General features: G+C 50.2%; 1 protein-coding gene across 2 annotated transcripts; it reads left to right on the top strand.

The window, feature by feature from the left end:
• Nucleotides 1-11114: 11114 nt before the first annotated feature.
• On the top strand, nucleotides 11115-20050 carry NAGPA (N-acetylglucosamine-1-phosphodiester alpha-N-acetylglucosaminidase). Of its 2 annotated transcripts, none has more exons than XM_081257010.1 (11): nucleotides 11115-11212; nucleotides 11300-11758; nucleotides 12754-12893; nucleotides 13862-13970; nucleotides 15041-15169; nucleotides 15656-15861; nucleotides 15966-16013; nucleotides 17058-17186; nucleotides 17347-17478; nucleotides 17564-17627; nucleotides 19264-20050. In XM_081257010.1, exons 1-11 carry the CDS (start codon nucleotides 11127-11129, stop codon nucleotides 19472-19474), a joined length of 1713 nt encoding a protein of 570 aa, XP_081113136.1. In that variant the 5' UTR covers nucleotides 11115-11126; the 3' UTR covers nucleotides 19475-20050. The 2 variants fall into 2 exon arrangements, with proteins under 2 accessions (XP_081113136.1, XP_081113137.1); XM_081257011.1 differs by having other exon boundaries at nucleotides 11303-11758.
• Nucleotides 20051-25932: the final 5882 nt, after the last annotated feature.

Genomic DNA, 25932 nt, shown 5'->3' on the forward strand with positions numbered 1-25932 from the left:
AGATTGTAGTTTCCTTGGGAAACCAGGAGCCAGAATTTAATACCCACTCGGCACTTTGTATTCTTCAGGGATTTCTTCCACATTACCTCTCAAACAAAATTTACGAAGAGAGGCACAGAATCAGATAGGGTTGGGCCGGGTAGGCCAGGACGGGGGGCGGGGGGTAATATAAGATTAATATGAATTTGTGATGGATTCGTTGATGGAGGCTGACACTGATTCATTTTTGGAAGGCCTGAGTTATCAAACCAGGATGGAATGATCTAGGAGAAACCTGAGTTTACAAGTCACTTTCAAGGAAAGGGAATCCTAATCGAAACAGGGAAGAAAAATTTACAAGGCGAACCCCACCTGAATCACTTCTTTGGATTTCTGTTGCCGTGGGCCCTGAAAAGAGGTGAAAACAGTGGATGAGTCTTTTCACCTCAGCTTCTCCTCACTGAAGATGGATCCTGTGAGCATTTACCATGGTGTGGAGGTGGGGCTTCATTTCCCTTGTTCTGTCACTGCTCATGACCTCCCTAGAAGAGTTTCTCAACCTGTCACTGCTCACTACCTCCCTAGAAGAGCTTCTCAACTTGTGGCCTGTGGCTGCCTGCATCAGAACCACCTGAGGTCTCCTGTTAAACATGCAGGCTGGATTCTCATCCAGCCACCAGGAGGGAACCCATGTGACAGCGAGAGCTAGATTAGCTTGAAGTCACCATGTCCCATTCTCTGTCCCTGGGTTCTCTGTCCCTCAGCGACTGTGCCTCCGCTCTCCTCCCACACCAGTGGTCAGGGAGACTGAACCCGGCAACGTTTCACCAAGACACTCTGTGTTTCCCAGGTCTTCACTCTTCCCTTTCTTCCATCTGGATTACCCATCCTGATCCCATCCCCCAGTTCAGTTAAGATTTTATTTGTCCTTTAAAATTCACCTAGAACATCACTTGTCCCATGAAGTCTTCTCCCATTCTGCCACCCGCCTCCCTTTTTTTACACGGCACTTTAGGCACCTTATTCTGACACTTGTGCACTTGTGGATTCTATCATCAGATGCTAAACCACCTTAGGGCATGGGTGATATAGTGCTCTTTGTGTGCCCAGCTCCTACTGTACTGCCTGGAGCAGAGAAGTATTTAATAAATGTTCACAGAATTAAATAGGAAAAAAGAAAAGAAAAACCAGGCTCTTTAGGATGTGTGTCCAAGTCTTAGCTGGTGGAAGAGGGCTTGGGCTTTCAGCATTGTTAAGCCTGGTCTGGCAAGTCCCAGCAGGATGAGGGCCCCTAACGTCACCCACACACATGGAGCGTATGACAGAACCTCCTGCCTCTGGAAACCTCAAAGCCAGGCTCTAGCATATTGTAAATACCCTCATAGCACTTTACATAAGAGATACAGAACACAGTGCAGACAGAAGAAATTGATCCTGGTTTATAATTCGAAAAGGGTTTTATAAGAGCAAGTTTGGTTTCCCAGACTCCAAAACAAACATGCATCCCTGCCCCCCACCCCCCAGAAGGAAGTTCCTCCTGGGCAGGAGAGCAGGGGGGCCAAGGGCTCATGCTTCAGAGCCAGCTGCCTCCTCTGCTAACAGCTGTGTGACCTTGGGCCAGTAGCTTGCCCTCTCTGTGCCTCCATTTCCTTTTCTGTACAATGGATAGCATAATGATACCCACCTTCTAGGATTCACGAAGGGATTTGATAAAATGGGGCAGGTTAAGCCCCTTGCACACTGCCTGAGGCTTAGATGAGCTGGGGGACTGTTAGCTGTGAGTTTCCTCAGAAAACCCAACATCTACACCACCTCTGGGGTGTTATCAGTGGTTTATGCCCTCATAGAGATGACAGTCAGGTGAGGAGACAAGCATAGGAAACAATCGTAATCAAGCAGTTGAGTTTATGGTAGGCAAAGACTGGGTACACTGCTTAAACTTTCTTCTTTCCCTCGATGGATTAACGTATACCAATGCATAAACGTTGTTCGTGTTCTTAGTGGGGGAAACATATTTGCTCTATTTCATGCCCTGCTGGGGCTCAGAGCTCCCAGCCAGAGAGCCTGCTCAAATGTGTGAACAAGGTAACAGCAACGAAAGAGGCATCTTCAGGAGATGTATGACTCAGAGCTGAAAAGTACACGTAAACCACATACACCATAAACTGTCACACGCTATGGACTGAGGACTCCAAGGAGAGGCCACACCCCCAACCCCCATCCTGTCAGCTTTATCTTAAAACCCTCTGGGGTCCTTTGCAATCACTCCCTGTTTCCACACACACCCCCCACCCCGGTCCTCAGGCAACCACTAATCTCCTTGCTATCTCTCCAGATTGGATGTTCAATACAAATGGAGTCACATTCAGGACTTTCAGGGGTGATTAAATGTCCTAAAGTAGATTAAAGTGATGCTGTGATATCTCTGTACATTTACTAAAAATCATGACCTGTACACTTAAAACAGGTACATTTTATGGTATGTAAATTATACCTCAATAAAACTTAAAAAACAACAACAAACTTCCAACGGTTTCCTGTTTCACTTGGGCTGAAATCCAAAGTCATTCCCCTGGAGTGCTGAAGGATCTGGCACTGGCCTGGCTCTCCCATCTCCACCCTCCCAGCTTTTGCCCTACTGGCTGCCTGATCCTCCTCTTCTCCCCAAGCTCTGTCCGCCCTCCAGGTTCTGCAGTGCCCTCTGCCTGCAAGGCTCTGGCTCCCATCTCCACACAGCTGTCCCTGCTTCCCTATCCCTATGTCTCTGTCTAAATGGGCTTACAGAGGCCTTGTCTGCCATGCCTGCAACATCATTCTCTCTCTGTCCTGCTGCTTCATGGCTTTCACCACGCCTGCACTGTGTACTGCCTCATTCACATTTAAGCTCCATGAGGTCCAGGTCGGTCCTCCTGTTTCATCAGCATCTAGCACAGAGGAGGTGCTCAATCTGCCATATCCACAAATGATTGTAGAGCCCAGATAAGGATGCTAAGAGGGGACCAAGGTTTTCAAAAAGAAGAGTAGGTGTGGAGGCAGACTCAAGATGGCGGTGTGGGAAGATGCGGAATTAGCATCTCCCCACAACTAGGGCGCCTGCCAGCCGCTGGTGGGGGACTCTAATCCCCAAGGAGACGGAAGGAACCCCACAGTGAACTGGTAGGACATAGGGGGACCGGGGGGGAGGAGAAGTGGAGACAAGACAGGATCAGTGCCCCTGAGGCTGGGGAGATCAGGAGAGGCAGGTGGGAGGGACTCTTCAGGAAAAGTGGGAGAGGAGCGGAGGGCAATCACCTGGTCCACTCGGCCCGGGGAGCCTGCTGAGCTCCCAGGCCAGTACCCACCCTCCAAAGCCCCATCCAGGCCACGTAGGTCCTGGGGCCATAGGAGGGAGGCTGGGAGATCAGGAGAGGCAGGCGGGAGGGCCCCTCCAGCAGGAGCGGGAGAGGAGCAGAGGGTGATTGCCCTGCCCACTCGAGCCCAGGAAGCCTGCTGGGCTCCCAGGTGAGGTCCCCTGCCCTCTGAGACCAGGGGTGGGGGTCACGCCTGGGCACCTTCTGTTCCTTGAGCCTAAGCCCCACCCCCCACAGACCCCAGGGGCTTTTCCAGCCCTGTGGGTCCTGAGCATTGGCCCCACCCACTGCCCAAACCTCGCCCTTACTTAGGCCCCGCCCTCCACAGCCAAGGCCTTTCCCCCCCACCTTTTTTTTTTTTTTTTTGGCCACCCCAGCGGCTTGCAGGATCTTGGTTCACAAGCCTGGAGTCGGCCGAAGCTCCTGTGGTGGGAGCTCCGAGTCCGAACCACTGGAATAACAGAGAACCTCAGGCCCCAGGGAATATTCACTGGAGTGAGGTCTCACGGAGTTCCTCATCTCAGCATCAAGACCCAGCTCTACCCAATAGCCTACAAACCCCAGAGTTGGAAACCTCAGGCCAAACAACCAGTGAGACAGGAATACAATCTCACTCATTAGGAAAAAAAAAAAAAAAAAGACAGCAAAAAAATATGTCACAGATGAAGGAGCAAGGTAAAAACCTACAAGACCAAATAAATGAAGAGGAAATAGGCAATCTACCTGAAAAAGAATTCAAAGTAATGATAGTAAAGATGATCCAGAAAGTCGGAAATAGAATGGAGGCATGGATTGAGAAAATACAAGAAATGTTTAACAAAGATCTAGAAGAACAACAAACAGAGATGAACAACATAATAACTGAAATGAAAAATACACTAGAAGGAATCAATAACAGAATAACTGAGACAAAAGAACGAATAAGTGAGCTGGAAGACAAAATGGTGGAAATAACTGCCAAGGAGCAGAATAAAGAAAAAAGAAAGAAAAGAATTTAAGACAATCTCAGAGACATCTGGGACAACAATAAATGCACCAACATTCAAATTACAGGGGTCCCAGAAGAAGAAGAGAAAAAGAAAGGGTCTGAGAAAATATTTGAAGGGATTATACTTGAAAACTTCCCTAACATGGGAAAGGAAATAGTCACCTAAGTCCAGGAAACACAGAGAGTCCCATACAGGATAAACCCTAGGAAAAATACACCAAGATACATATTAATCAGACTAACAAAAATTAAATTCAAAGGAAAAATATTAAAAGCAGCAGGGGAAAACCAAAAAATAACATACAAAGGAATCCCCATAATGTTATCAGCTGATTTTTTCAGCAGAAACTCTGCAGGCCAGAAGGGAGTGGCAGGTTATACTTAAAGTGATGAAAGAGAAACACCTACAACCAAGATTACTCTACTCAGCAAGGAAGTCAAAAGCTTTGCAGACAAGCAAAAGCTAAGAGAATTCAGTACCACCAAACCAGCTTTACAACAAATGCTAAAGAAACTTCTCTAAGCAGGAAACACAAGAGAAGAAAAAGACCCACAAAAATAAACCCAAAACAATTAAGAAAATGGTAATAGCAACACACATATCAATAATAACCTTGAATGTAAATGGATTAAATGCCCCAACCAAAAGACACAGACTGGCTGAATAGATACAACAACAAGACCCATATATATGCTGTCCACAAGAGACCCACTTCAGACCTAGGGACACATACAGACTGAAAGTGAAGGGATGGAGAAAGATATTCCATGCAAATGGAAAATGAAAGAAAGCTGGATTAGCAATACTCTTATAAGATAAAATAGACTTTAAAATAAAGACCGTTACAAAAGATAAGGAGGGACACTACATAATGATCAAAGGATCAATCCAAGAAGAAGATATAACAATTATAAATGTTTATGCACCCAACATAGGAGCACCTCAATACATAAGGCAAATGCTAACAACCATGAATGGAGAAATCGACAGTAACACAATAATAGTAAGGGACTTTAACACCCCACTTACACCAATGGACATATCATCCAAACAGAAAATAAATAAGGAAATACAAGCTTTAAATGACACAATAGACAGGATAGATCTAATTGATATTTATAGAATATTCCACCCAAAAGTGGCAGAATACACTTTCTTCTCAAGTGCACATGGAACACTCTCCAAGATAGGTCACATCTTGCGTCACAAATCAAGCCTCAAAAATTTAAGAAAATTGAAATCATATCAAGCATCTTTTCTGACCACAATGCTATCAGATTGGTAATCAATTACAGGGAAAAAAACTGTAAAAAGCACAAATACATGGAGGCTAAACAGTGCACCACTAAATAACCAAGAGATCACTGAAGAAATCAAAGAAGAAATGAAAAAATACATAGAACAAATGACAATGAAAACACGATGACCCGAAACCTATGTGACGCAGCAAAAGCAGTTCTAAGAGGGAAGTTTATAGCAATACAACCTTACCTCAGGAAACAAGAAAAATCTCAAATAATCTAGTGCTACACTTAAAACCACTAGAGGAAGAAAAACAAAGAAAACCCAAAGTCAGTAGAAGGAAAGAAATCATAAAGATAAGAGCAGAAATAAATGAAATAGAAATGAAGAAAACAATAGCAAAGATCAATAAAACTAAAAGCTGATTCTTTGAGAAGATAAATAAAATTGATAAACCCTTAGGCAGACTCATCAAAAAAAAGGGAGAGGATGCAAATCAATAAAATTAGAAATGAAAAAGGAGATATCACAACTGACACTGCAGAAATACAAAGGATTATGAGACTACTACAAACAACTATATGCCAATGAAAGGGACAACCATGAAGAAATGGACAAATTCTTGAAAAGGTACAATTTTCCAAGACTGAACCAGGAAGAATTAGAAAATATAAACAGACCTATCACAAGTAATGAAATTGAAACTGTAATTTAAAATCTTCCAACAAACAAAAGTCCAGGACCAGATGGCTTCACAGGTACAAATTCCATCAAACATTTAGAGAAGAGCTAACATCGATCCTTCTCAAATTCTTCCAAAAAATTGCAGAGGGAGAAACACTCCCAAATTCATTCTACAAAGCCACCATCACCGACACCAAAACCAGAAAAAGATATCAAAAAAAAAGTTTAGACCAATATCACTGATGAACATAGATGCAAAAATCCTGAACAAAATACTAGCAAACAGAATCCAACAGCACGTTAAAAGGATCATACACCATGATCAAGTGGGATTTATCCCAGGGATGCAAGGATTCTTCAATATATGCAAATTAATCAATGTGATACACCACATTAACAAATTAAGGAATAAAAACCATATGATCATCTCAATAGATGCAGAAAAACCTTTTGACAAAATTCAACACCTATTTATGATAAAAACTCTCCAGAAAATGGGCATAGAGGGAACTTACCTCAACATAATAAAGGCCATATATGACAAACCCACAGCCAGCATTGTTCTCAATGGTGAAAAACTGAAAGCATTTCCACTAAGATCAGGAACAAGACAAGGATGTCCACTCTCACCACTCTTTTTTTTTTTTTTTTTTTTTTTTTCTTTTTGCGGTATGCGGGCCTCCCACTGTTGTGGCCTCTCCCGTTGCGGAGCACAGGCTCCGGATGCGCAGGCCCAGCGGCCATGGCTCACGGGCCCAGCCGCTCCGCGGCATATGGGATCCTCCCAGACCGGGGCACGAACCCGTATCCCCTGCATCGGCAGGCGGACTCTCAACCACTGCACCACCAGGGAGGCCCTCACCACTCTTATTCAACATAGTTTTGGAAGTCCTAGCCACAGCAATCAGAGAAGAAAAGAAATAAAAGGAATACAAATTGGAAAAGAAGAAGTGAAACTGTCACTGTTTGTGGATGACATGATACTATACATAGAGAATCCTAAAGATGCCACCAGAAAACTACTAGAGCTAATCAATGAATCTGGTAAGGTTACAGGATACAAAATTAACACACAGAAATCTCTTGCATTCCTATACACCAACAACAAAAGATCAGAAAGAGAAATTAAGGAAACACTCCCATTTACCACTGCAACAAAAAGAATAAAATACCTAGGAATAAACCTGCCTGAAGAGGTGAAAGACTTGTACTCAGAAAACTATAAAACACTGATGAAAGAAATCAAAGATGACATAAACAGATGGAGAAATATACCATGTTCTTGGATTGAAAGAATCAATATTGTGAAAATGACCATACTACCCAAAACAATCTACAAACTGAATGCAATCCCTATCAAACTACCAATGGTATTCTTCACAGAATTAGAACAAAAAATTTTACAATTCGTAAGAAACACAAAAGACCCCGAACAACCAATTCAATCTCAAGAAAGAAAAATGGAGTTGGAGGAATCAAGCTCCCTGACTTCAGATTATACCACAAAGCTACAGTAATCAAGACAGTATGGGACTGGCACAAAAACAGAAATATAGATCAACAGTACAAGATAGAATACCCAGAGATAAACCCACACACATATGGGCACCTTATTTATGACAAAGGAGGCAAGAACATACAATGGAGAAAAGACAGCCTCTTCAATAAGTGGTGCTGGGAAAACTGTACAGCTACATGTAAAAGAATGAAATTAGAAGACTACCTAACACCATACACTAAAAATAAACTCCAAATGGATTAAAGACTTAAATATAAGATCAGACACTATAAAACTCCTAGAGGAAAACATAGGAAAAACACCCTTTGACATAAACCACAGCAAGATCTTTTTTGACCCACCTCCTAGAGTAACAGAAATAAAAACAAAAATAAACAAATGGGACTTAATTAAACTTAAAAGCTTTTGCACAGCAGAGGAAACCATAAAGAAGACAAAAAGACAACACTCAGAATGGGAGAAAATATTTGCAAATGAAACAACAGACAAAGGATTAATCTCCAAAATATACAAACAGCTCATGGAGCTCAATATCAAAAAAACAAACATTCCAGTTAAAAAATGGGCAGAAGAACTAAACAGACATTTCACCAAGGAAGACATACACATGGCCAAGAGGCACATGAAAAGATGCTCAACATCGCTAATTATTAGAGAAATGCAAATCAAAACTACAATGAGGTATCACCTCATGCCGGTCAGAATGGCCATTATGAAAAAATCTAGAAACAATAAATGCTAGAAAGGGTGTGGTGAAAAGGGAACCCTCCTGCACTGTTGGTGGGAATGTAAATTGATACAACCACTATGGAAAATAGTACGGAAGTCCCTTAAAAAACTAAAAATAGAACTACCATATGACCCAGCAATCCCACTACTGGACATATACCCTGAGAAAACCATAATTCAAAAAGAGACATGTACCACAATGTTCATTGCAGCACTATTTACAATAGCCAGGACATGGAACCAACCTAAATGTCCATTGACAGATGAGTGGATAAAGAAGATATGGCACATATATACAATGGACTATTACTCAGCCATAAAAAGAAACGAAATTTAGTTATTTGTAGTGAGGTGGCTGGACCTAGAGACTGTCATACACAGTGAAGTAACTCAGAAAGAGAAAAACAAATACCATATGCTAACGCATATATATGGAGCCAAAAAAAAATGGTACTGATGAACCTAGTTGCTGGGCAAGAATAAAGAGACAGACATAGAAAATGGACTTGAGGACATGGGGTGGGAGGGGGAAGCTGGGGTGAAGTGAGAGCAGCATCGACATATATACACTACTGAACGTAAAATAGTTGGCTTGTGGGAAGCAGCAGCATAGCACAGGGAGACCAGCTCGGTGCTTTGTGACCACCTAGAGGGGTGGGATAGGGAGGGTGGGAGGGAGGCTCAAGAGGGAGGGCATATGGGGACATGTGTATGCATATGGCTAATTTGCTTTGTTGTGCAACAGAAACTAACACAGTATTGTGAAGCAATTATCCTCCAATAAAGATCTATTTTTAAAAAAAAGAGTAGGTGTGAGCAAAGGAGAAGTCCTGAGTTAGCTGGTTTGGCTAGAACTGTATTCTGGGACTTTTTAAAAGACAAACTGAGGGACTTCCCCGCTGGTGCGGTGGTTGGGAGTCTGCCTGCCAACGCAGAGGACAAGGGTTCAATCCCTGGTCCTGGAGGAGGATCCCACATGCTGCAGAGCCACTAAGCCTGTGCACCACATCTACGGAAGCCTGCACACCTACAGCCTGTGCTCTGCAACAAGAGAAGCCACCACAATAAGAAGCCCTCACACTGCAACGAAGAGTAGCCCCCATTCGCCGCAACTAAAGAAAGCCCACGTGCAGCAATGAAGACCCAACGCAGCCTAAATAAATAAATAAATAAATCTATTTTTAAAAATAGAAAAAAAAACTAAAAGGGAGAGGGACTTCCCTGGTGGTCCAGTGGTTAAAACTCTCACTCCCAATGCAGGGCGCCTGGGTTTGATCCCTGGTCAGGGAACTAGATCCCACATGCCTCAACTAAAAGATCCCACATGCCGCAACAAAGATCCTGTGTGCTGCAACTAAGAACTGGCACAGCCAATTAATTAATTAATTAATTAATTTTTAAAAAGAGGGAACAAAGTCAAACACTTCCTGGCTTGCATCAGCCTCCGGAGGGGATGTGTTAATTTCTTCCTCCCTGCAGTCATTCACAGGTGGGCCTGGTCAGGATGTTTTCTGTGAACTAAACAAAGGTATTTTAGCTTAATGCTCATTACCTGGGAGGCAGGGTTCCCAGAGATGGGCTATTATGTATAATTTAAGCTTATAGGCAACATGCCTTTAGTGGTTAACTTGTAATAGAATACAAAAGGTTCTTCCCTATTACACAGTGTCCCAAAGACCCATCTTACCCAAATTAGAATTCAGGCTTCTTTTATACTAAAAAGGGAAAGGGGTGTTGTTGGTTGTTGCAGACTTCTTGGTGCCAGAATCCTTTGTTCTTGAAGCTGCCCACAAAGGTCAGGTTACAATGTTCATGTAAACCTCCAACAGGACAAATGTTATCCTCTGTTCTGCAACTTTTTATCTCTATATGAATGGAAACGTGTTATACCTTTAAATGTTAGAGGCTTGAGAATGGGCTATCCTGTATATTTCAGGCTATAGGCAACATTCTTAACTTGTAGCAAAAGCAACAGAATACAAAAGTTAAAGAAACAGATCTAATGTGGAGTCAGATTTGTTCTCCCTCTTACACTTACAACAACTTGGCAAAGGAGTGAAAAACATCTAAGTAGGGAGAAGAATAAAGGTAAGAACTTGCCATAGACTGCCTGCCACCTGAAACTCCTAGTTGACTGAGAACAGAGGACTTCCAGGGGCAGGGAAGTTGGTGGCAGACTTTGGCTTGTTTGCTGATGATTTTTGGCACCTGGATATAAAGCAGTTTTCAACGTGAAAACTTCCCGCCGCCCCAGCGCCCGCCCCTTCTAAAATAACACGGTAAATTACAGTAAGAGATCTCGGGATATCCAAAAAAGTATAAGCAATTCAGAGTTAAAAGCTGCCACCAGGGCTTCCCTGGTGGCGCAGTGGTTGAGAGTCCGCCCGCCGATGCAGGGGACACGGGTTCGTGCCCTGGTCCGGGAGGATCCCACATGGCATGGAGCAGCTGGGCCGGTGAGCCATGGCCGCTGAGCCTGCGCGTCCGGAGCCTGTGCTCCGCAACGGGAGAGGCCACAACAGTGAGAGGCCCACGTACCGCAAAAAAAAAAAAAAAAAAAAAAAAAAAAAAGCTGCCACCAGAAGTCCTGAGTCATGTGGGGTGGACCCACGTGACCGGAGGCCCGAGTCCAACATGGCGGCCTCCATTGGTCGTTGCCTTCTCTTCTTCATTTCACTGCGCGGCTTCCTCGGTGAGGCGTCCGGCGACCTCGGCTCGGGGTGAGTACAGCTGCCGGGGGCAAGCCTCGTTGGGGGGTCCCCCAGACCCCCGCACAGCACTCCGAGCTCAGGTCTGCCCCATCCCAGCAGGGCCTCCCGCGACGATGACTTGCTGCTGCCTTACTCCCGCGCGCGGGCGCGCTCTGCCCGGGACTGCACAAGGGTGCGCGCCGGCAGCCGCGAGCACGAGAGGTGGCCGCCGTCCCTCTCAAACCCCGGCGCACGCGGCCCCGCCGTACGCATCTTCGTCTCGCACTTCGCAGACCGCGCGGTGCCCGGCCACCTGACGCGGGCCGCCGAGCCCCTGCGCACCTTCTCGGTGCTGGAGCCCGGCGGGCCCGGCGGCTGCGCTTCAAGGCGCCGCGCCACCGTGGAGGAGACGGCGCGGGCGGCCGGCTGCAGCGTCGCCCAGAATGGCGGCTTCTTCCGCATGGACACGGGCGAGTGCCTGGGGAACGTTGTGAGCGACGGGCGGCGGGTGAGCAGCGCCGGGGGGCTGCAGAACGCCCAGTTCGGGATCCGCCGCGACGGGACCCTGGTCACCGGGTGAGGAGGCAGGGAGTCCCGTGACTGTCTAGGCCCTAGATTCTAGAGCAGAGGTCCCGAGAGTTGAGGTGTAGCCGTGCCGCCGTGTTCAAGTCCCCTAACCAAACTGAGCCTCCGTTTTCTCATCTTCAGGATGGGGAAAGTAATGCCTTCCTTGTAGAGTTTATTCGTTTTCCAGTATCGTGTAGCGCTTGCTTTGTGTCGGTCAATGTGCTGCGTACTGGGGATATAGCTGTGAACAAGCACAGTCTTTGCCTTCAAAAAAGGACACTACCCCCCCCACCATTACTAGGAAAAATAAACAAAACCCAGGGAGATAATTAAGTTAATTCAAATTGTGTATGTGCAGTGAAGCAATAAACAGGTTGAACAGATTGTAAATAGAGTGTTGAGTTTCGGGAAGGTGATCAGGAAAGACTGAGGAGGTGACCTTTGAGTTGAGACATGAAAATTAATCACAAGTCAGCCAGAGTCAGAACTGGAGGAAGAGCATTGCAGTCAGAAGGAACAGCAAGCACTAAGGCTCAGAGGTGCAGAGGGGCTTGGTGTGTGTGAGGGACTGAAGGAAGGAGCAAAGTATCAGAGGAGGACAGGACCAACTTTGGTCATTTATTTATTTATTTTGACTTTCGTCATTTAAAAGCTTGCTCTGACCCTGCTGGATACTAGGCTGGTTGGGCCGTAGTAGAAGCAAGGAGACCAATTAAGAGGCTGTTGCAGGCATCAGATGGTAGTTTGGCTGGGGTGACGGCCTGAGAGGTTGAGGGCCATAGGTGGACTTGTGATCTGTTGAGGATGGTTGTTTCTGTTAAATGAAGTGTAGATTGGGATGCGTAGACTGTTTGCAAAGATTGCTTCCAGGACCAGGCAGGTTCCTGGGCATGAGGAGGAATCAAGTAGCCAGAAGGCGGGGTGGGCGGGGGTAGTGGGGGGGGAGGGCACTCCCTGCAGCTGCCACTGCTGTTGACTGAATCTCATGCGTTCCCTGTGTCCAGGTACCTGTCTGAAGAGGAGGTGCTGGACACTGAGAATCCGTTTGTGCAGCTGCTGAGCGGGGTCGTGTGGCTGATTCGCAACGGAAGCATCTACATTAACGAGAGTCAGGCGGCTGAGTGCGATGAGACACAGGAAACAGGTGGGGGAGGGGCAATGAGTATGATGAGATGTGGGTGATGAGTGGGGGTGTTGGCAACAAGCCTCTTACCAGGACCGGTGGAGTGGCGGGGGACGTCTTTCAACAAGTACTATTCTAGGTATTGGGGATCAGTGGGGATTAAAGCAGATAAGATCCCTGTATTGTGGAATATATAAGAAAGGAAATAGATATTAAGTATACTGAAAAGAAGTGGTAAATGCTAAGAAAGAAAAAGTTAGAGGAAAGGAGCTATGAACAAGAGAATAGAGAAGTGTTCCTAAAATGTTTGTGGATCAGCAGCATCACCGAGGAACCTGTTATAAATGCAGAACTTCAGCCCCTACCCCTGTGCCTCGGTGCTACAGAATCAGAATCCCTGGGGGTGAGGCCCAAGAGTGTGTTCTAAGGAGCCCCCTGTGTGATTCTGATTGACATTCGATTTTGAGAACCACTGGGATATGGAATACTGGGACAGGGAAGGTTCCCCATGGCCCTGATATGGAAATGGGCTGTTTTAGACTGTGCAGTCAGGGAAGGCCTCATGGAGGAGGTGACTTAGATCAGAAGGCGCAAGCCATGGGAAGAGCTGGGGAGAAGTGCAGTCCAGCCAGAAGTAGAAAGTGGCTGCAGGGTGTTCAGAGGGGTGGGCCCCCAGGAGATGAGGTAGAAGAAGCAGGCTAAGGAGGTCATGCCAGGCCTTGGTAAGGCATTTGGATTTTGTTCCAAGGACAGTGGAGGCCGTTGGAGCATTTTCATCTGGAGTTTGATCTTGATTTACATTGAAGAACAGCCCTTTGGCTACTCTTTGGAGACTGAGTGGGGCGGGGCACAGGAAGAGAGATGTTGCATGCATAGACCTGGAGGTAGAGAGTGATGTCTCTGTGGAGAGTGACTGGCAGGAAGTGGCAGGTAGGGCTTAGTCAGCCTCCCGAAGGGCCAGGTGATCATCCAGGCTGCCTCTCCTTCAGGTTCCTTCAGCAAATTTGTGAACGTGATGTCAGCCAGGACAGCCGTGGGCCACGACCGGGAGGGGCAGCTGGTGCTCTTCCACGTGGACGGGCAGACGGAGCAGCGGGGGTGAGTGCTGTGAGCCAGGGCCTCTAGGCCTGGGCTGAGTCCTGCTCTGAGGAACTTCAGCCCACCAGCAGCTGCCCTTCTGACCTCCAGCTGTTCCCTGGGGATGTTCACACCCATCTGTTCCCTGTCTTCCCACAGGCAGAGGGTCCCTAGATCTGTCCCACTTCCAAGAACTCATCATCTTCCACACACTTGCTCTCAGTCTCGCCAGCTTAGGGCCTCATCTCTCCTGAGCTCTGCTTGGGGTGAAAGGAAATTATTACAAAGTTAGCTGGGAGTAGACCTCAGTTCCAATCCTAGCTTGGCCATCTGCTGGCTCTGTGGCCATAGACAAGTCATTTGACCTCTCTGAGCTGCTGTTTCCTCCTCTGTAAAGTGAGTGTGCTAGTCTGCTGTTGCTGTGTAACAAATTAGCACAGGCAGCACTGATTTGTTAGATCAAAGCTTTGTAGGTCAGGAGTCAGTGGGTAGGGGGGCCCAACTGAGTTCTCTGTTCAGGATGTCCCACAGACAAAATCCAGCTGTTGGCCAGGCAGGGTGCTTATCTGGAGCTTCTGGGGAAGAATCCTCTTCCCAGCTTCTTCAGGTTGTTGGCAGAATACAGTTCCTTGGGGTTGTAGGACTGAGGTCTTTGTGTCATTGCTGGCTGGGGGCCTCTCCACTCATGAGGCTGCCCACATTCCCCCTCCTCTTGTATATCTTCAAGCTGCAAAAGGTGTGTCAAATCCATCTAATCTCCTTGTATTTCCAATCTCTCTCACTTCCTCTTCTGCCTCAGCCATAGAAAGCTCTCTGCTTTTAAGGGCTCCTGTGATTCCATCGGGGCCACCCAGATAATCCAGGACAGTGTGCCCATTTGCAGATAGCTGTGCCATGTATCATAACATGATCAGGAGAGTGATCTCTTGTTATAGTCATAGCTTCCCGGGATTGGGACAGGACACCTTTGGGGGGGCACTTAGAAATTTGCCTGCCGTAGCGGGTGTGTGATACTGTCCACTGTGGAAAGTAAGATGCATTAACCCAGAAACAGTTGTGGCAAGGTCAGCAGCACTGGTCTTGTGCCACAGCATTAACCTGTGGGAGATGGCGGAGTTCCTGCTGAAACAGAACGTGGTCAATGCCATCAACCTGGACGGAGGGGGCTCTGCCACCTTCGTGCTCAACGGGACCTTGGCCAGTTACCCGTCCGATCACTGGTAAGCATACCAGAGCCCCCTTGTTGAGGTCCAAGGCCAAGCTTGTCCCCGACTGTCTCATTCAACAAATATTGAGTACCTGCTCTGTGCCCAGCTCTGGGGATTCAGCAGAGAGCAGGAGGAGCCAAGATCCCTGCTTCTCGCTGCTTACAGGAAGTATATGTAGCATACCAGCACTGCCCAGGCCAATGGAAGGGGGTGATTGGTCAGGAGAGACCTGAGGATAGTGAAGCATGAGCTGAGATCTGGAGGACGAGGGGCTAGGTGGGCATGGGAGAGCCTTCTGGGCACAGAAGAGCATGTGCAAAGGTCCTGGGGTGGAAGGGATTGTTAGGGATGGGAAGAACCTGTAAAAGGCTGGAGAAGGGACAATGAAGAGAGGCAGGGAAAGGCAGCCCTCAGGGGCTGCAGTGGGGAGGGCGGTTTGAGGGTTTGCTGGGGTGGCCAGCACTTCAGCCTCTCTTCACACTCCTGTTTCCTCTGCAGCCAGGACAACATGTGGCGCTGTCCTCGCCGCGTGTCCACCGTGGTGTGTGTGCACGAGCCCCGCTGCCAGCCGTCTGACTGCAACGGCCACGGGACTTGCGTGGAGGGGCGCTGCCAGTGCACGGGGCGCTTCTGGCAGGGCGCCGCCTGCAGTGAGCTGGACTGTGGCCCTGCCAACTGCAGCCAGCATGGGCTCTGCACGGAGAGTGAGTGGGGCTCTTTGGGAGGCAGCTCCAGCCCGGGCTCCCCGCTCTCACTGCCCCAGCCCTGCCTGGGCCCTCACCTGACCTTCTCGGTCTTGTCTTGGCAGCCGGCTGCCGCTGCGAAGCTGGATGGACAGGGTCCAACTGCAGTGAAGGTAAAAGCCACCAAGCCAGCCTCCTTCCCGGCCCCCTGGGCACACGGGAGAGGGTGAGCCTGGCAGCTGTGAGCCTCAGCTGCCTTTATCCCTGCCTCCTGGTCTGCAAGTCGCTTCCCTCTTGTCTCATGCTTTTGCCTCACGTGTAAATCACTGTATTAGTGTTCTGGGGTTGCTGCAAGAGATTCCACCAACTCAGGCTTAAAACATTACTTTATTCTCTCACAGTTCTGGAGGCCAGAACTCCATAATCAAGGGGTCAGTAGGGCTGCACTGGCTCTGAAAGGTCTGGGGGAGGGGGCTTCCTGCCTCTTCCAGCTTCTGGGGGCCCCATGCATTTTGGGCTGGTGGCTGCATCACCCCCGTCTCTGCCTCTGACTTCACAGGCACAGCCTTCTCCCCTGTCTGTCTCCAGTCTCCCGCTCTGTCCTCTTACAAGGACCCCAGGCCACTGGACTTCGGTCCACCTTAAGTGCAGGATGTTTTCATTTCAAGATCCTTAACTTAATTGCATCTGCAAAGATCCTATTTCCAAATAAGTTCACATTCACAGCTTCTGGGGATTAGAACATATCTTTGGGAGGACACAGCTCAACGCACTTAGAACCCTCCATAGCTTAAATCCTTAGTGGCTTTCTTTGGCTCTGAGTGAAAAATTTGAACTCCTCAGCATGACCTGCCAGGCCCCGGGGGCTCCAGCCACGCCCTGCTCTCCAAGCCTCAATGTCAGGTCCTCAGAGGCCTCCCCACCCCCCCTCCTCAGTGCTTGGCTGCTGCCACAATCGGTCCCTTCCCTCCAGCGTGTGTCCTCCCTTGTCCTTTGACACCTGCTTTCTGGCTTGCTGGCTGCCTGCCCTCCATGAGATCACAGCCTCAGGGCCTGCCGCGTACCAACTTCTCCAGAACAATCTGTTGGTAGAACATGTGAACCTACAGGGCCACTTGGGGCGAGAGAGTTGCGTTTGCAATCCTGTTGGCCCCAGCCTGGGGTGGGGTTGGGGGGCAGGACCAGATTTTGCAAAGGCCCTGCTTCCCCCATCCCAGCGTGCACCAGCGGCTCCTTCGGGGAGGACTGTGCCAAGAAGTGTCAGTGTCATAATGGAGCCACCTGTGACCCAGTTCGGGGGACCTGCACCTGTCCCCCTGGCTTCACTGGAGACATCTGTGTGCAGGGTAAGCTGGAAGGGCCCCTGACTCAGCCAGGAGGGAGCCCCGCCCAGGGGATGCTTGTGCATCAGCTCAGTTCAGCACACCCCTGGGCCCATCCCGGCAGTGCAGAGAGAGGCCCTGCCACCGAGGCCTCCACCTCTGTCCTCCTGGCTCCTCCCTGCAGAGTGTCCCCTCGGCTGGTACGGGCCAGGCTGCCAGAGCCCTTGCAAGTGTGAGCACCAGTGTCCCTGCGACCCCCAGACCGGCAACTGCAGCCTCGCTGGGTCACGCACCTTGAACAGCATCCTCTCCCAAGGTACGGCCCCTCCCACGCTCCCCGGGGACAGCAGGGGGCAGACCCCTCCTCTCCCAACCTTCAGCCTCTCTCTGGCATCTTGCAGTGAAGCAGTGTCTCCCGCCACCCGAGGACACCCGGCGGACAGGAGAACTCTCCCTTTTCACCAGGTAGGTGCTTTGCTGGGAGCTGGGGCAGGGGTGGGAGGAATCCCCCCTCCCTCTGCCTTCGAGGCGTGGCCTCTGCTCAGGGTCTGGGCAAGGCTAGGAAGTGGCAGCTGGGCACCAGATGACAATTCTCTGACATAAGCACAGGGAGAGTCCTAGGTGGTGCTCGCAGCCACCTGTGCTGTCCAGGGAGATGCTGAGAAGGACCCTGGCCACCACCCCAGTGGAATCTAGGGGGCAGGGTGTGGGCTTTTTTTCTCAGCTTCCGGTGCAAGAAGTATGAAGCCCTGAGCAGTTCATGTCATTTCTCTGACACCTGGGGGTGTTCACCCCTCGTGTTGGGTCTTTATTTTCTAGTGCAGGGGGTCTTCAACTTGACCTCCAGGGGAGTGTATTAAAAGAGAGAGCTGGGCTTCCCTGGTGATGCAGTGGTTGAGAGTCCGCCTGCTGATGCAGGGGACACGGGTTCGTGCCCTGGTCTGGGAAGATCCCACATGCCGTGGAGCGGCTGGGCCCATGAGCCGTGGCCGCTGAGCCTGCGCGTCCGGAGCCTGTGCTCCGCAACGGGAGGGGCCACAACAGTGAGGCCCGCGTACCGCAAAAAAAAAAAAAAAAAAAAAAAAGCTGGGTTCAAGAACCAATGCTGTCGGTCTGGGAGCCCCACTTGGAGAACCTCTCTTCTCATGGTTCTCACGTCCCATAACCCCCTGGGTGCCCGGCCCAGCCCCGTCCCCTCAAAGTGGGAAGCAGGTGTAGGTGTGAATGAAAAGCCCCTTGGCCTTGTCCTGGAGGCAGCACCTGGGAGCTCATCACAAACGCAGATCCCAGATCCCTCCTGGAGGTCGTGATCCTGTGAGTCGGGTGGGGCCTGGAGGAAAATCCTGGAAGTGTGCTGGGAAATGCAGCTGAGCAGGGACCGTGGTTCCCGGGAGCCCTGCACCCCAAGCTCAGCCTCCTCGGGTGTGAGACCACGTGGTCCTGCAGTGAGGGAAGGGGAGCCATGGGGTGCTGAGGGGCACGGCTGCAGGGCCTGCCGCCCGAGCAGTCTGCTTTTGCGTTGAGGGCTTCAGACAAAGACTCACGTGAAGGAAAAAAAGATCATTGAAGGACCCCACCCATCCCCGCCAGCTCCCTGCCTTGGAGGAAGGGGTGCGGGTCCTCCCTGCTCTGTGTGCTTTGAGGACCCTGGAGAGAACCCAGCCTCTGTTGTCAACATCCCCGGAAGCACAGAATGCAAACTGCTGCCTCCCGGGGCAGGTTAGGTCCCCAGCTGTGTTATATGTGGCCTGTACCCGTTGAAACTTACACTTATTAGCAACATCTGAAACTCAGTAATGTTCACGTAAAAATCTTCTTTTTCCACGGCTGCTCTTGAAATATCAGGAGATGTGGCCGCACCGGCCTTAGTCCCACATGACAACTGTCCCCACTGCTCCCGAACATGCGTGGAGTGTGCCCTCCACCTCTCCAGGCCCGTTTGTTCCTCGACAGTTCCTGTGCGGTCCCTGGAGGCCCCCGACCCTGTGTCCCTGTTCTGGGTGGAGGAGCCAAGTGAGGGGATGGAGGGAGCCCCTCCAGCACACCCCCAGCCCGAATCGCCCAACAGTGTCCCCGTCCGGGGTTTCTCTCCTGCCCCCAGGACCACCTGGCTGGCCATCACTTTGGCCCTGGTTTTCCTTCTGCTGATCAGCACGGTGGCAAACGTGTCCTTATTCCTCGGGTCAAGGGCAGCGCGGAGCCGGCACCTGGATGGGGCCTACGTCTACCACCCACTGCAGGAGATGAACGGGGAGGTCCTGGCTGCTGAGAAGGAGCAACCGGGTGACACCTGTAACCCCTTCAAGGACTGACGCCTCCAGCTGCCCGTCATGACCTGTTCTGGAGGCCCGTTGCCATGAGCTCTGGCTTCTGCAGGGGAAATTCCAAGGCCACTGACCATCTGGGAGGTCTCGACCCACGTGCCAAGCCAGGCCTCTGACAGCACCTGTGCCTCAGCCCCTCACCTGGCCGCCTGCCGTGGCACGTGCAACCCTAGCAATACAGCGCGCCCTGGAGAGACTGCCTCCTTCCCTGCCTGCCTGTGCCTGCCGCTCACGAGGCCTGTCCCCCAAGGGCCTGCCCCGCTGCTGCCAAAGAGCCTCCGGCCTCCTGGGGCAGGGGCCGCTGCCAGTGGAACTCATGATGACCGAACTGTGGCCAAGTGGCAGGGTCCAGCCAGCCCCCTCGGATGGGGTGAAGAGACTATGGCCACATCAAGGGGGACCCCTTTTTACAGACCTCATCACTGAACTTGCCAACTAGAATTCTATTTCCTGTTATGGGAAGCTCCTTAAAGGGAAGAGGGGTGAAATCATGTTTACAGGCTATTTTGTCCTGCCGCCAAAAGGGTTTTTCTACCACTTGAATAAATTGATGTAATAAAAGGACCCCTGGAGCGGCATCTGCGGAATCGTGGAATTGAGGAACCCCTAGATTTTGACAGGTGGAGCTGCTTAACCTGAGTCAGGGGCATGTCCAGCTCCCTTATCTATTTTGTTTAATCCAGGGGTTCTCACTTTAAAGTGTACTCAAATCACCTGGAAGAGCTCGCTAAAAATGCAGATTCTGGCCTGGGCTGGAGCCTCAGAGTCTGCAGGTCTCACTGACCTCCCAGGTGAAGGCTGCAGGTGTCTGGACCAGACTTTGAAAGAGGAAAGTTTAGTCCGCACCGTGTTTTAGTAGAATTTAAATTAGTTACCAACGCTTAGAAGTCAAGAGATTAACTCCAGTTTCCTGGTTTCTCTCTTTTTCTTTTTTATAAATCTATTTATTTATTTTTGGCAGCACTGGGTCTTTGTTGCTGCACACAGGCTTTCTCTTGTTGTGGCAAGCGGGGGCTACGCTTTGTTGTGGTGCGCAGGCTTCTCACTGCAGTGGCTTCTCTTGTTGCGGAGCACGGGCTCTAGGCACGTGGGCTTCAGTAGCTGTGGCTCGCAGGCTCTAGAGTGCAGGTTCAGGAGTTACGGCGCACGGGCTTATTTGCTCCGCAGCATGTGGGATCTGCCCAGACCAGGGCTCAAACCCGTGTCCCCTGCATTGGCAGGCGGATTCTTAATCCCTGCACCACGAGGGAAGTCCTCTGGTTTCTCTTTAAAAGAAAGAGCTCGAAGCCCCAGCTGATGCCCTCCCGCCGCAGCAAGGAGGCAATGACTTGTCCGAGCTGAGAATGGCTGGTGCCGTCTGGATCTGTCCTCTCCAGCTCATAACAGCCCCAGCAGCTGGCTTCCCTCGCCTGTGACCTGCATCCCTGCGAGTATGAGTTTGTAACTTGTGGCCTCGAAGTGTCTTTAGGAAGTGCCTGGCGACACCCTGCCCCATGAATATATATCACACTGTGTGCTTAGCAGCTTTGGGGGGAGGGGAGGTGCTGCTGTTTCCAGCAGGTCCTCAAATAGATCCAGGCATGTGATGGACTGAATGTTTGCGTCCCCCCAAGGTTTGTATGTTGAAGCCCTAACTCCCAATGTGATGGTATTTGGAGGTGGGGCCTTTGGTTTAATTAAATTAGGCTTAGATGCGGTCATGAGGGTGGTGCCCTTATAAGAAGAGGAGGAGACAGGAGAGCACCGTCTCCGCGAGCACACAAAAGGACAAGGCTGTGAGAACACACGGTGAGAGGATGGCTGTCTACAAGCCAGGAAGCGGGCCCTCACCAGGAATGGAATCTGCCAACACCTTGATCTTGGACTGTAACTGTAGTGGTTACCTAGTGCTGTGCAGAAAACGAGCCCAAAACTGGTGGCTTTAAACAACCAGTCATTGCTTCTCATGAAAAATAATTGTTTCTTCTGCTTCTAAGGTCAGCTGGGTGATTCTGTTGATCTGGGCTAGGATCAGTGAGTCCAGCTGGGCTCACTTATGTGCCTACCATCAGCTAATGGGCCAGCTGGGGCCTGGTCTGGGGTGGCCACAGCTGAACACACAGCTCTGGTCTGCGTGGTGTCATCCTCCAGGAGGCTGGCTCAGGCTTGGGATGAATGTGGAGATGGGGATCCAGGGAGAAATGTGAAGCCTCTTGAAGCTTCACCCCTTGATGAAAAGCTGCAAAGGAACAGGAATGCAGGAGGCTGACTGAACCCATCACTGCAGCTGAGCTACTGTAACACGGGTCTAGTTTCACTTTAGAAAGGAAGTATTTGGTTCAGAGAAGTGAAATGTCACAGGCCAGCGACCAGCCTCCAAGTTCCTGCAGGGATGCATCTGTGGGTCTGTATGTCTTTGTCTCCCCTGGAGACAGGGCGTGGAGAGCTGCCGTGCCAGCCTGCGACATTCCCTACAGGGAACAGGATGTTTGGGTCCTACAGTAGGTGCCACAGGCCAGGGTCTGTCGGTGTCCTGGGGCACATCTCATCAAGCACCTATTGGACCCATCAGCCCACAGCCCACAATACCCACCACCAAGCCACCAAAAGTTCTCCCTTCTCACTCAGCCCCCGTCCTGAGTTTGTGACCAGGTTGGAGGAAGGAGGTGAATGGTTTTCACAGCATGTCCAGGAACTTGACTGCCACTTGTCCAAAGATCCAGGAGAATGCTGCAGGTTTTTATTCCTCCTTACAGAAATATAAACAACCAAGTTCACGTGTTCCTCCAGGGACCTTGTGTTTCATCTCCACCTGGAAGTTTAGTTTTGTATTTTGGTTTTATTTACTTTTTTTTTTTTTTTTTTTTTTTGCGGTACGCGGGCCTCTCACTGTTGTGGCCTCTCCCATTGCGGAGCACAGGCTCCGGACGCACAGGCTCAGCGGCCATGGCTCACGGGCCCAGCCGCTCTGCGGCATGTGGGATCCTCCCGGACCGGGGCACGAACCCGTGTCCCCTGCATCGGCAGGCAGACTCTCAACCACTGCACCACCAGGGAAGCCCTCTACTGTTTTAAGCTACAACTTTGTGGTAATTTGGTACGGCAGCCCTAGGAAACTAATACACTATATTTGTGCTTTATATGTTAAAAACATGATTTTTTTGTGCCACCCTCTTCCCTCCAAGAACCAGTCTGCAACCCCTTGAGGGTGATGTCACCCCTGTTGAACATGCTCTTGAGTCTTTTAAACAACAGCTGAGTAATTCTTGAACAAACCCAGGGAAACCTTCAGGGTTCTAGGAGGTAGACAACAGAGGTATATCCAAATCTAAAATGTTTAATGCTTCTGGTTGGAGCAAACGATCAGGTGAACAAGAAACATCGTGTTTTCCTGGCTGAAACCGACTGTGTGATCGGTTCATTTTACAGGGGGAGAAATTCCAGACGCAGGGTAGGAAAAAAAGTCTCAACCCGTGGGGAGAACATTCTGTAGCTTGTTGAGGGAAACACCACTTGGAATGATGCTCTTACAGATGAGTGGATGTGCCCAGAGAACACAAGCAGTTTCTAAAAAGGGAAAGTCAGAAGTAACTAGTATCCTAATCTCCCACTTTTCTCCAGATGCACAGTGTGTAAAACAGTGACGGGTGTCCTCAGAGGAAGTCTGGAGTCTTTGGATGAGAAGCATTAAATAATCAGAATAACCACTGACTTTTATCAGGAGCTTTCCATGTGCCAGGCTGAGGACTTCACAGCCACTCTTGTTTCATCCCACTACAACCCAGTGAATGAGGTAGGCACTGCTATCCCTATTTTACAGATGAGGATATTTAGGCAAAGAGAGGTTAAGTCACCTGCTGGAGGTCACACAGCTAGTGAAAGGATGGCTGGGGCTTGAACCCCACTTTGTGGAGATTTTACGACCCAGGCTCCTAAACCCAGTGCCTGGGCAGGTCCTATTGCTAATGGGCCATTTCTGTCCTGGCCACAATAGGTTAATGAACAAGATGGAGAAAGAAACCAAGCCAAGGAGCTTCCAGCCCTGAGGTCTGGGGAAATTTAGAAGCCAAGAGCTTGGCAGCGCTCCCTTGGATTTTTAACCCCAAGCCTCGCAAAGGTAAGAAGAATGGCTACTGATTGATGATGCTCCAACATGGGCCCCAGAGACCTCCAGCACAGAAGAACAATAGCAGATGCCACTGTGGTCACCTGCTGCTCCTGTGGCCCAGCTCCCTTTGTCCATTGGGTGACTGGCCCTCCCCTACTCCACTGTTGCTTCTGGAGGGAATGTCGATCACAGGACTCCCAGCCTCTTGGCCGGTATGTCCACAAGAGTGAGCACGTGACTTGCCCAGGGCCAGTCAGAGCCTTCTCTGCGATTTGAGATGGGAAGAGTCTCTTTCTGGCTTAGAGATGAGAGCCCTGTGATTGTAGGCTAGGGGCTGCTGGCAGCCACCTTCCCCTGCAGGTGGAGGAGAGGACAGGCCAGCATGCAAAGTGATGCAGAACCAAGAGGCCTGGGTGAGGCTGAGGATCAGCACATGAGCCTGAGGACACTGGGCTCCTGGATGCAGCCGTACCTGGAGCAAGCAAGCACCACCCTCAGCCATCCCAGTTACAGGAGCCAGGGAATTCCCTTTGTTGCTTAAACCTGTTTGAGCTGGGGCTTTCCCGAGGGAGGGAGGAGAGCAAGCTCTCAAAAAGAGAGGGCTGAGGCTCCTGCTGCTAAGTCTGGACAGCTGATAGCCGACCTTCCTCTCTGGAATCAGCAGATCCAGGTTCCCACTTGTCAAAAGCCACTTATAACCTCAAGTGAAGGAAAGGCTTCTCCGTCCTTCACTGGGGGCTAGTCCTAGACACTAAGTGTGCGGGGAGTGCCAGGGCAGCTTACCCCAAAATGCTTCTAGTTTGTAGAGACAAGCTAGAAATTCACCTAAAGATAGTTGAAAATATCGCAGATTGCTCCCAGCGATAAACGCCTGGTGACATGGGAGCAATTAGTTTTAAGAATGTCTCTGGGCTTCCCTGGTGGCGCAGTGGTTGGGAGTCCGCCTGCCGATGCAGGGGACGCGGGTTCGTGCCCCGGTCCGGGAGGGTCCCGCGTGCCGCGGAGCGGCTGGGCCCGTGGGCCGTGGCTGCTGGGCCTGCGCGTCTGGAGCCTGTGCTCCGCAACGGGAGGAGCCGCAGCGGTGAGAGGCCCGCGTACTGCAAAAAAAAAAAAAAAAAAATGTCTCCAATCTTCCTCCCTCTCTCTCTCCCTCATGCATGTACACATACACCTTAATGCAGGATGTGGAGTTTGGGATTTTGTTCCTATATCTGAGAAGTGAACTGAAAACCTTAAAGGTGGGCAAGGCTCCCTCTCTGCAGGGAGAAGGGGGTCTCTGAGGACAGCTCCTTCCCCCTACTCCAGGTATGGGGTTGAGGGTGGCATGCAAGTAGGTCCTTGCCCTGTCATGTCGAGCTTGCATGGAGGTGACATCCCCTTAGTTGTGAACTCACCCCTTGGGCAAGGCCCAGCGACTCTGGGTGTCAGCCAGAGACGACCCCAACTGTAAGCAAAGCTGTGAGATGAGAGTAACGCTGAGTCTCTCGCCCCAGACTGTGGAGCTATTTCAGTGAAGTCCCTCCCAGGCAGGCAGATAATGCAAGTGAGTGATGTGGGCTAGGGGTGGGTTGATAGAGGGGTGAGGACTGGGGTGGCCCCATCCAGGGGCACAGCTGTGTTGTCTTTTTTTTTTTTTTTTTTCCGTTACGCTGGCCTCTCACTGTTGTGGCCTCTCCCGCTGTGGAGCACAGGCTCCGGACGCGCAGGCTCAGCGGCCATGGCTCACGGGCCCAGCCGCTCCGCGGCGTGTGGGATCTTTCCGGACCAGGGCACGAACCTGCGTCCCCTGCATCAGCAGGCGGACTCTCAACTACTGCGCCACCAGGGAAGCCCAGCTGTGTTGTCTTTACACAGCAATAGTGGCTCTGTTTGGCCAACACTCCTATATGCTTAAGTGAAGCTGTAAATCCTGATTTCGGTGTGAAATGCCCCAATTTTTAAACCTTTTGTTTAGGCAAAAAACAAAAACACTAAAAGCAGGCCAGATCAGACTGCAGGCTGCCAGTGGTGACCTCTGACCTGTTGCCTTTTTGCGGGCCCAGGAAATGAAAGGAGAAATGTCCTCAGACCCCCAAGGAGACCCACGCCCCTCCCATGCAGGAACTCGGGGAAAGTCTTTCAATACTGGAGCTGGTTCTGGGGGTCAGATTTGCCCCAGGGCAGCTGCAACAAAGTCATAGACCCCACCCCACAGGGGAGTCCTGATGACACATTGAGAGCCTGGATCCAGCCTTACCTGAAGCAAGTCCTCCTACACTGGCCAGTTACATGCACCCATGGATGGTCACCCTTTTTTGTTTAAGCCACTGGGAGGTGACTTACAACCAAAAAAGTTACAATTAAACAGATTTCCAGGAGA

The sequence above is a fragment of the Mesoplodon bidens genome (genome assembly GCF_964165515.1).
Source record: "Mesoplodon bidens genome assembly, chromosome: 15".
NCBI lineage: Eukaryota > Metazoa > Chordata > Mammalia > Artiodactyla > Ziphiidae > Mesoplodon > Mesoplodon bidens.